The sequence below is a fragment of the Poeciliopsis prolifica genome, unplaced genomic scaffold, assembly GCF_027474105.1.
Source record: "Poeciliopsis prolifica strain line A6 unplaced genomic scaffold, Auburn_PproV2 SCAFFOLD030, whole genome shotgun sequence".
Taxonomy (NCBI): Eukaryota; Metazoa; Chordata; class Actinopteri; order Cyprinodontiformes; family Poeciliidae; genus Poeciliopsis; species Poeciliopsis prolifica.
In genome coordinates, this window is record NW_026562405.1 from 4,405,169 (window position 1) to 4,415,979 (window position 10,811).

General features: G+C 39.5%; 1 protein-coding gene across 2 annotated transcripts in view; it reads left to right on the forward strand.

The window, feature by feature from the left end:
• The first annotated feature begins 96 nt into the window (after positions 1-96).
• cenpp (centromere protein P) overlaps positions 97-10,811 on the forward strand; it is a 79,682-nt gene continuing 68,967 nt past the window's right edge. The window contains exons 1-6 of one of the 2 annotated variants that reach the window (XM_055050171.1): positions 97-164; positions 1,007-1,179; positions 1,258-1,409; positions 1,516-1,604; positions 2,836-2,924; positions 7,861-7,957. In XM_055050171.1, coding sequence (XP_054906146.1) covers positions 1,034-1,179; positions 1,258-1,409; positions 1,516-1,604; positions 2,836-2,924; positions 7,861-7,957 — 573 coding nt within the window. In that variant the 5' untranslated portion in view covers positions 97-164; positions 1,007-1,033. The remainder of the gene's footprint in view (positions 165-1,006; positions 1,180-1,257; positions 1,410-1,515; positions 1,605-2,835; positions 2,925-7,860; positions 7,958-10,811) is intronic. The other variant, XM_055050172.1, reaches the window with a different exon arrangement.

Here is a 10,811-nt window from a genome sequence, read left to right on the forward strand (position 1 = left end):
TTGCGTTTACTTATATTTGTTTTTATGGTACCAACAGAAGCACTCAATAAGGATTCGACAGCGACACCGTCTGACCCCCTAATTTCAGACCGAGGTGGTACAGTCCAGAGAGCGGGAGGCTGCAAACAGCTAGCTTCAGAGATCAGCTGGGACACTCAGACCAGGTAGGGAAAAAGTTTAAATTAATTAGCCTTTTTATGATTGGAAACAATCATGTGGCCGAATTTACTGTGTAGAATTCTCCGGTTCCGTATAAATTCAATTTGATTGTGTTTCTTCATAAATAAATATGGTAAATGGTAATTTTTGTTGGTTATTTTCTGAACGTAACAGTTCTTACGTGTTTTGAACAGAAATGGGTAAGAGCAACAAACTTCGCGGATGGAAATAACATTAGAAAAACAAGTTAATGTAGAACTAATATATTTTACTTTCACATAAATTGTAAGTCTGTTTGCTGTGTTATTGATTCAAAGGTATAAACTTAATAGGTTAGCCAGACATTGTTCTCCAGTTAAAGTGGAGGACAGTTACTTTATACCAACATCACTCAAGAATAAGTGAAAAGTGAAGTGCAGCAAAACTAATCCTAGAAGTTAAATGAGCTCAAAAACGTCCATTTGTATGGTTTAGCATTTTTCTCTTTCTTCTCTCTCTTTCTACCAAAAACTGAATGGCAAAAGTCTTCAGTCTGGTGCTTTGGTTTCAACTAGCCCTTTTTAAGTGACAGTATTGTTTCTAGAAATGTCACAATGCATTTTATTTGTTGTTTCTGTTCTTTTGTTTATTTATTTAGGGTATTTGAAATGTTTTCCATGTCCATTGTTAAAGGCTCGTTAGGATTTAAAGTTTATTGATCTTTGAGAATGTATTAAAATACTTGAAAATGGTATCAAAACAACAATTTGATTGATTATTGCAAAAACTTTTGGGTCAATTTATCGTCCAGCAAAATTAGTTATAGTGACAGGCCTACATCTGAGTGTTGTTGCTGTTTTTCCTGGAGGAAACAGCAACAACACTCCTCAGGAAGATGAGTGAGGAGAATGCAGAGGAGGTGAAGCAGCTGGAGGCTGAGGTGAAGCAGCTGGAGGAGGAGATCAGAGCGCTGCAACAGCAGCGACAGGACAGCTGGGGAAATATCTCCTTTCAGTTCAGGGGACATATGCAGAACGCTATGTGAGTTTACCTCCTTTTATTTCCATCAGTTTCCATGTTTGAGTACCAGAGAGAAATTATGTTTGACTGTCTCTGCAGAGCGTTTGTCTGTGGACGGACGCAGGACCTGGAAGAGATGGTGGTGTCCAGGCTGAAGGAGGAGGTGGAGGAGCTGGAGAAGGACCTGAAGTTGCAGACTCAGATGAATGGCATCACCCTGAACAGTTGCATCACAAAGACCCTGCAGAGCTGTAAGGAAGAGAATCTGCTGGACACTACTTACACTACTTTAGTCAGATGCCCAGTTTCTCTTTCAGAATAAAAGTCTGGTGTTATTTGTTTCTGTGTGTATGCCAGGCGGTCCGGAGGTGGTCCACCAGGTCTGTCTGTCAGGTTGCAGCTCTGAGTTGGTTTTCCAGGTGGAGTTCCAGCTTTCTGAGCTCAAGGTGAGTTTTTTTATTCTCTTGATGTTAAGGTTGTTTTACTGATATTGGCTCTGGGACCAGCAGCTGCTCTCAGTCTCTTTGTTGTTTAATTTTCTTGTGACTGTTGTTTCTCTGGCTGTATTTAGGTCAGAAGGAGGAGATGGGATTTTGCTTTTTGTCCTTGTTAGCTCCAGATCAGTGTCAGTTGATGGATCGAGGAGATCTGTAGAGAGAAATATTAGAAAATAGTTCAGGGTTTAGCCAGCAGTGGGGGACAGAGAGCCATAATTAGATCAGTGATTTCAGCTACTCCTGAAACTTTAGGAATGATGCTCATGACTTGTACTTAAGTAATTAAATCAATTATTCGCATAATAAATTTAAAATACTCCATTACCACCGGATATGGATATGAAAAACAGTCCCCCAAACAACAAACAAGCTTTTGGAAAAGATGGACTTGATGGATGGACGATATGGCTGAAAATTTTTTAAGATGTAAAACATTTTCATCATAAAAAAATCATAAAAAAGCATTTCACATCAGTTGATATTGATAATTATTAATTCTTTTTTTGTTTTGTTTTAAATATATGAAATACTGCCAAACTCGGAGCATGACCTTTTCTGTTTTATCCAGTTTTCACTCCATGGCACAGTCTTTTGTTTTTAAGGTGGTGAAACCTGAAACTGCTTCTGCACAAGTTTCTCAGCAAGTTGTTTCTAGGTAACCAAAGAATGAGTGAAATAGTTGATTCCACCAAATGTATTTAGCTGGTTGTTAGAGTTTTAGTGACTAAAGCTTACATCTCCCAGAATGTGGTGTGTTTCTGGATTAGTGAATATTCCATATATTGGATGTATGATCTATTGATGTTGAGCATGTTTATATTATGATATATATTGTTGTCCATTCCTAGACGGAAATAAAGTTCTGATTTTGTTCATGCTGTCCTGTCTCCACCTGTGTTTTTTTCTGCATTTGTCCTCTCAGTGGAGTGACATATCTGCATTCAGTCCTGCATGCCTTAGTCTACCCCTCCTTAATATCTAATACCATATATTGGACACTTCATGCATGTGTGAACTGAAACTGTTCACACATATAATCATAAAATAGTTTCAAATAATTTTTCTAATTTGGGAAAGTCAAAGTAAATTTCTAATTTGTGTAAACAGGATTGAAGCTGGAACTGTTAGCTAACTGGAGCAGATGGTGGACTGTTTTTACTGATGGATGTCATGTCTGCAGGATGGATCGAGAACAGAGCGGAGAATCAGAGATCTGAACCTGGCCCTGGACTCCAGCGACCTACAGAGCCTCAGCAGCTTCCTGTCCAGGTACTGACCTGCAGTCATAACTAATGGGGGGTGATCTGAGAGGGAACGAGGAGTAAGCAGGTGGAAGGGTTTGAAAACATGACTAAGGTGGAAAAATACATTATTTCAGCTGTCATGATCTTCTACAATGAATCTCTGATTTTTACTGAGCAAACTTTAAAGTTAAAATAATTTCACATAATATAAATTGTATAATTTTGAAACCGAAGCGCTCCATCTCATACTCCATAGGCCTCAGTTAGCTGGTCAAAGTCAAAGATCATGACCATGAACCATTCTAGCTGCTTGGGAAGATTCAAGGGAGGAGCCTTTTTTTTCTCTAGAAACAAGATGGCTGCCTGACTGAGGTCAGCAGAACTGCATGTGGAAGAAGGACGAGACTTATGGGGCAAAGTCCTCTGGACAGATGAGACCAGAGTGGAGATGTTGAACTATGATGGACAGAACCGCGATGGAAGAGACCAAACACCACATACCAACTGTTGAGTGGGATTCTGCTGTAATTGACTGCAGCCAAAAGTATTCTAGAGTCCAATGTTAGTCCTTCTGTCCTACAGCCGAAGCTTGGTCCAAACTGGGTCTTCAACAGAACCAGAGTCTCAAACTGAGCAGCAGGTCAATGACAGAAGGGCTGAAAAAGAGGAGAATTGAGGAATTTCAGTGGCCTAGTCAAAGTCCAGACCTCATCCTGATTGAAAGGCTGAGGTTGGACCAGGGCCCTATTATCAGTGTGCCAGTCTAACACCCAGTGCTGAGAGGTTCTGGTCCGTTCTGCATTCTGCTGCAGAGCGTCTGCTCTGCTCTGAGTCTGAGGCCAAACCACATCTGGATCGGATGACCCAGACTGCAGAACCTGGCAACCAGCACACGGAAAAATTCTGAAGACAATGATTCAGCTGCTGCTGCTCCATCAGGACCTCTGTCTTTATGAGTGTGTGTGTGTGTGTGTGTGTGTGTGTGTGTGTGTGTGTGTGTGTGTGTGTGTGTGTGTGTGTGTGTGTGTGTGTGTGTGTGTGTGTGTGTGTGTGTGTGTGTGTGTGTGTGTGTGTGTGTGTGTGTGTGTTTGTTTCAGCCAGTCCTTACTGTCCAGCCCAGATGGACCATCTCTGGTGGATCCGTCCGGGTTCAGGTGTTACTGATGAGTTTCTCTTAAGGTCAGGGTGGGTTTCCTCCTCCAAGATTATTTCCCACTTTATCCAAGCTGATGTGGATCTTTTTGATGTGGATCTTTCTGATGTGGATCTTTCTGATGTTGATCTAATTTAGTGACCGTTGGTACTGAGCAGGAGGGGAAAACAATGCTTGTGAATAAACTTTCCATTCATTAAAATTCAATTAGTTTAAAATATGTTCGATTGCATCTCTATTTGAAGGCAGAGCTTCAGCTGGAAGCTTTTAAAGGAGACATGTTGAACCTTTTTATGATCTGAACTACTCTGCCGAGGTTTTATTGAATTATTTCATTCCCAGGTGTTTTAAATAAATTGTTCAGCTCTCTGAAAACTCTCTGTGTGTTGTTAGGAGTGTGGGTGAGGATGGACAGCATCTCCTCCACTCTTCATCTTCTTTCTTGCTTTTAGCCACAGTTTAGAGACATCTCTTTGATGGGTTTTAATCTGTAATCTGGAGATCAATCCTTCATCAGTGAACCAGACGGCTAACAGCTTGGTGGAAACCAAAGGTTCCTCCTCCATTATCAATGGTGACTGGTTATTCTCCATATGATGATGACTAATGATCTTGCTCGTTTTAATCTGGGATTACAGTCTCGTCAGCAATACACTATTAGGTCTTGAAGCCTGTTTACCCTTTCATGAGTGGAGCCTGATTGCTCAGCATTGGGTCGACTTCAACCCCTCTGTGCCACCTCGGTCCTTTCACAAAGATGTTAATTGTTCTTAGTTTCTCTTTGCAGAGACGAAAATGCCACACAGACCTGGAACCAGAAGTTTATACATACCTGTAAGCAGAAGTTTACACACATCCGAAACCAGAACGCTGCACAACTCTAGGACCACAAGTTTACATACACCAAATTAAAAGATGCATCTACATTTTCTTTCTCTCTGACTGAAGTTAAATCAGAATTTTTTGGTTCAAGTCAGATTCACCAGAATTATTTATACTTTTTAAAAACTTCTACAGTAAGAGAAAGAATTTGTCAGGTATACTCACTAATGTCTACAAGATCAGAAATCTACATACATCTGCTCTGTATTTGTTAACATTACCTTCTAACTGGATGATTTGGGTTAAAGCATCTGTTTCATGGAGTTCTTGTCCATTTCTTAAAATGCTGATGTTGCTGCAGTTTTTCCACATAAGGTTTTTTCCTCAGGATTTCATCTATTATATGAAGTGAACCAGTTCCTCCTGTGACAAACCACTATGATGGTGCTGCCACCATCAAATATATCCTGTTTTTCCCCCAAATGTAACAATGGTCATTGTGTCCAAACAGTTCCACTTTAGTCTCATCAAACCACAGGACATGTTTACAAAAATGAAGATCTTTGTTCCTGTTAGTTTGGCTTTTTATGTTTCTTCTGGAGTGATGGCTTCCTCTTCGCTGAGCGGCCTTTCAGCCCATATCGGTACAGAATATATTAAACTGTGGACAGTGACTCTGACTCACCAGCATCAGCTGCATTTTCACAAAGTCTCTGGATTTTGTCCTGCACATTTTCACTCATCATTATGACTTTTAGCAAATAGACAATGAGAAAAAAGTGGATAAAAACAATATTTTTATTGGGCATATGTAAACTTCTGGCTTCAGCAAAATACGATTGACCCTAATTTGTCAGCTGGTTGATGTCGATTTGCTTTGAAATGTAATTTTTTTCTTTAGAGCTCCGTCCTTTTACAGAGTTTTCTTGTTTCCTTGTGACGATATAACTGAAATCCAGGAAAACCTCCTCACGTCTTCATTCAGTCCCATCGAGATTAATCTGCTCAACATTCCCGGTGTTTTATTTCATTCCGCGCTGAAGATTTCATCTCTTTCTCCTGACCCGGTTCAACCAGTCAGTCCTTTTGCTATCAAACTGGGATCGCTCTGTCTCCGTCTGCCTCTCTGATAGTGCTGCATTAGAAGTCAGACTGTTGCCATGTTTCCATCGACTCTGTGCCGAATAACAGTCATCTGGAAATTTAACCCGGCTGCCGTCTAGGCCTGGGCCCCCTCGGAAAACTCTGGAAATCCTTCACCAGAAGGTCCAAGGCTCCGTCACACTCTGCACCAGACCTAGACGTTTCTGCCCTGTCATACGCAGCGTCAGTGAAGAAACCGATTTTATTTCTCATTTTCTAATCTGTATTGATCTGGATGATTCAGAAATGAATCTGCTTTATACTAAAATGTTAGCAATAAAACAAGTTCAGGCTGAATTCCTAAAGATCTGGTGCTTCATGGATAAAGCGTACGTGCGCACCAAAAATGTGCAGCGGCATATTTTACGCACAAGTCAGCATTTAAAAAATGAACTTTGCGTCAATGTTTGTGTAAATATATGCACACTTTTTCACTGGCGTGAAAATGTGCGGCACATTTCCACGCTGGCTTTTTCTGTGGACAATATCAAACTACAAAGCGTCAAAATTCACCTAAATTCACTGGAATCTGATGTCATTTGGTGTTATTTAGACCAAGAAGCATCAAACCCGATGTTTTTTCATAATTTTAATATGTTATTGTTCAAACGTAAACAATAAAACTGAACCACATTTATCCTCAGACAATAAGGTAACACGCACACAAAATAAAGATGATAAAAATAAAAGTGTGAAAACCTCGCTCGAATGTAAATAGTACCTTTTCTCAGTTTTTGTCTCATTAAGATGCAACGCATTGATCCGTGCACCGCAGTGCATGAAATGCATCTATGGGGTAATTTCATTCTCGCTAAAAGAAGAAAACAGGGTTGGATCAGCAGATTAACTCAAACCTGCTGATTATCAACAGGTTTGATTATTTTAAGGTGATCAAGGTGTGTACGCAATCACACGTATATAAGTAGCTGTGCAAAGGTGAGCCGGGTAAATGTGGATCATCTGTAGTCTTACAGGCAGGTTGTTGTTTAAAAAAAACAAAAGAAGAGAAAAACAACACTAAAAAGAGCAAACATATTTCTACTAGGTTAAAGGTTTATATTGGACCATAAAAAATAACTGCACATTTAACTATAGTCATGTTGACTTTCTAGGAATCAGATTTTAAGATGTTTTCTCTCATATTGAACCTGGTTCTGGTTCTGCTGGAGGTTTCTTCCTGTTAAAGAGGAGGTTTTCCTCTCCACTTTCGCCCCCTGCTGGTCCAGGAGGAGTGAACGCAGCATTAATGACTCGATTCTCTGCTGGGTTTCCTTAGACATAACCCTTTTTAACTAATTTGAATCATAAATTGAGCTTAATGCTCTGATTTGTAACTAGAATTTTTTTAAATGGACATATGATTTAACTGAAGTATTTTTTATAAAGTCAATTGGCACAGAAAAGTGTACTAAATTGAATATTTTTATTTCATTTTTAGAAATCATTTGGCATGAGAGGAAATTTTGTTATACACTTATTTATCAAAATTGGCCAATTTTGTTGATCATAATTGATTTGTAAAAGCAATAAAAAGGGTAAACCATCCAACAGGGTGAATATTTTTTACAGATGCTGTAACTTGATATTCTGTGAAGTTTAATTATTTCCAATAAAACAAAAGTCAGACAAATGAAACGTTATTTTTGCTGTTTTTGGAGTTGAAAATTAAGTGTCTGGATTCTTGTATTTTATTTTTGTGCGTTTAATTTGTTTAATCTTTGCAGTCAGTTTGTGACATCATAAGATGTCGCTTTGAAGCAAACAGACAAAACGATTTAAGCTGAGATGAGAGGCAGCCTGGCTGTTTATGGTTGCTTCCTGTGACCATGCGCTGTGATTTCAGGGTGGAGGAGACCCGGGACCTCCTGTTGTTCTTCAGAACCATGAGGAGTTTCTCAGAGAAATGCAACGATCGGAACAGAACCTTTCAGCACTTCCAGGTGAGTCAGAGCAGAACTGGACAGACCAGAACCTCCCACTGATCTACAAAGGTCCTGGTTCTGGGTTATTAGATATTAATGGTTCTTCTGCTTTTGTTTTAATTTTCTCCAGTGGAGAACCAGATGTTCATTAGATGCACATCTGCTCAGATTGTTTACCTCTTCAAACGGTTTTATGACAGCAGAACCTGCTCCAGGTTCTGTTCGTCATTCTGATGGATGTCTGAGGCATCCGCAAACAACTGGGTTTGTTTGGTTTTCTGCCGTTATCTGACTCACTGAGGCTCTCTGTAGTCCAGCAGCTTGTTTTTAGTCCTTTTAGGTTCTGCAGAAGCTTGTATTTCGTGTTGCTCAGATGATGAAAAGGAAAAGAGCCGTAGGTGTTAATTAGCGACACCAGTCTAAATGTCAGGGCGGGACAGTGCTGGACAGGCTGCAGCAAAATGCCAAATAACACACCAAGCGGCGGCGGCGGTGGTGTGGAACACATTGGCCTGTTTACTCGGGGAGTCGGCGGTCCAGCCCAGTTGGCAGGACCGCAGGACGATTAACACACATTTTCCATACTGGGCCGCGTGCTACAAACACTGCAGTTTAGCTTCATCTGCGTCTGCTTCAGGGTTTCTGTGGAAAATGTCATTCCTCATCGTAAATATCCAGCTGTAACATTCTCCATACCATAATAACAGCCAGACAAATTCAGCTTAAAACCGGTTAAATAAATAAACAGAATAAATGAATTATATGGAAAGTGTTAAATGTTTTTCTTGCTGGTGAACGGCAGCGCTAAACAGACCAAAGCTATCAACCTCAGGCTTCATGAGCCTCAGCAGCGCTGCTCATATTGATGTTCCCTCTCAGGTGCGCAGACATGTTAACGGCTTGTGTTGATGAGAGCCGTCTGATGCAGCTAATGGGTGTTTTCAGTTTGGTGTTCTCACATTACTGCATTCTGGTTCTAATCTGGGCTGCAACGCATCAGGAAAACATGTGACTGCAGTGTTATTTTTGCTTCATCCATCAATAGGAACCGAGACACATTTTCTTCAGGATCTTGTTTCATTGGTTGATTTTTATGCTCCCCGTCAAACTAAACCCATTTTTCCTGATTGGTTTCAGTGATTAAAGCTGGTCAGGCCTGAATCCTTCTTGACCTTTCATCTTGCTAATGTAAAAATGCTCTAAGTAAAACACTGCTGTTTCTTCTTCAATCAGGCACAGTCAAGAATTTTTCCTTTAAGACAACAATTCCCTACTTTAATTTTTTTTTAACAAACTTTTCAACACACTATTACTCTCAGATGTTTTCTTTATTTGATGCCAACGATTAGACCCTTCTGGAACAGTTCATGTCTTCATGGTTGTTTGAACAGGCAGTGTGTTATTAAGTCAAGTTAAAGTCACATTTCAGCAACAAGGCAGTTCAAAGTGCTTTACATCATAAAACATCATACACTTTACAATGAATCAGCAATAAACATTACATTTTGTTAAATGCTGTCATTAAATTTCATGAAGCAAATACACATAAAATATGTTGATCAATGTTCCAGTTACTACTAATCAAAGCAACTCTAAGCAGGTAGGTTTTTAGCCTTAATTTAAAGGAACTTGGTGTTTTGGCTATTTTGTGTTTTTTTTTTTTTGGAAGTTTGTTCCAGATCTGTGTGCTTCTTCTCCATGTTTGGTTCTGTTCTGCATCCCCAGAAGCAGAAGACCTGAGAGGTTGGGAAGGTTGCTATGACTGCAGCAGATCTTTGATGTTTTTTAGTGCTGAGCCGCTCACTGATTTATAAACTAACAAGTTTATTCTCAAAGCTGCAGGGAGCCAGTGTAGGGACTTTAGAACTGGGCTTATCTTCCTGGTTTTAGTGAGAACGCCAGCAGAAGTGTTCTGGATCAATTGCAGTTGGCTGATGGATTTCTTTTATTCAGACCTATGACCTACTTGCAATAATCAATTTAATCAATACATGGATGAGTTTCTCTTGGTCTTCCTTAGTCCTCTAATTGTAGAAATATTCTTCAGGTGATTGAAGGCCAACTTTATAACTGTCTTTATGTGTCTCTGAAGGTTCAGGTCAGAGTGCATCACAACACCCAGAGTTTGTGTCTGATTGCTAGTTTATAGCTGTGATAACTGAAGCTGTGCATTGACTTGTCTTTTTGTAGGTCCAAAGAAAATAAGTTTTTGTTTCTGTTCAGAAGGGCCAATGGTGCAAAATGTCAGCCTTACAGCTGTGAATACAATCCAGGAGCTTACCTTCATCAGTGTGTGAATGTGTGTATGAATGGAAGCGACTGATTTCATTGTAAAGCATCTTCAAGAAACCTTCTGAGGTTGAAAAGTGCTATATAAGTGTTTTGTTTGTTAAATAAATGGATTCAGTCACCTGGTGACATTGTAATGTGGAGCTGTGTATCATCTGTGGAGATATGGTAATTTAATTTTACTTTTATAGCCTATATTGAGAGACAGAAACTGAATTCACCACAGTTGAAATATAACAGCCAAGAAAAACAGCCAAGAAAATATTACATCAAAGCAGCTCTACATCACCCGGTTGGATGATTGTGGTGCGGTTGCAATAAGCAATAAATCAGTTAATCAAATGATAGATTTAAACAATTAATTGCATGATTTATTATTTTTCTATCAAAGACTGACAAAAGTCTTCAGTCTGGTGTTTTGGTCTCAGTTAGCCCTTTTTTGATAGATTTTTTGTTTAGTTTTGTTTTGCAGAGGCTTCATATTTGTTGTTTCTGTTGTTTTATTTGTTTTGGATATTTAAAATGTCTTCCAGTCTCAAATTTTCATTATGGTCTTTGTTGTATGTGATTTTGCATTATTATA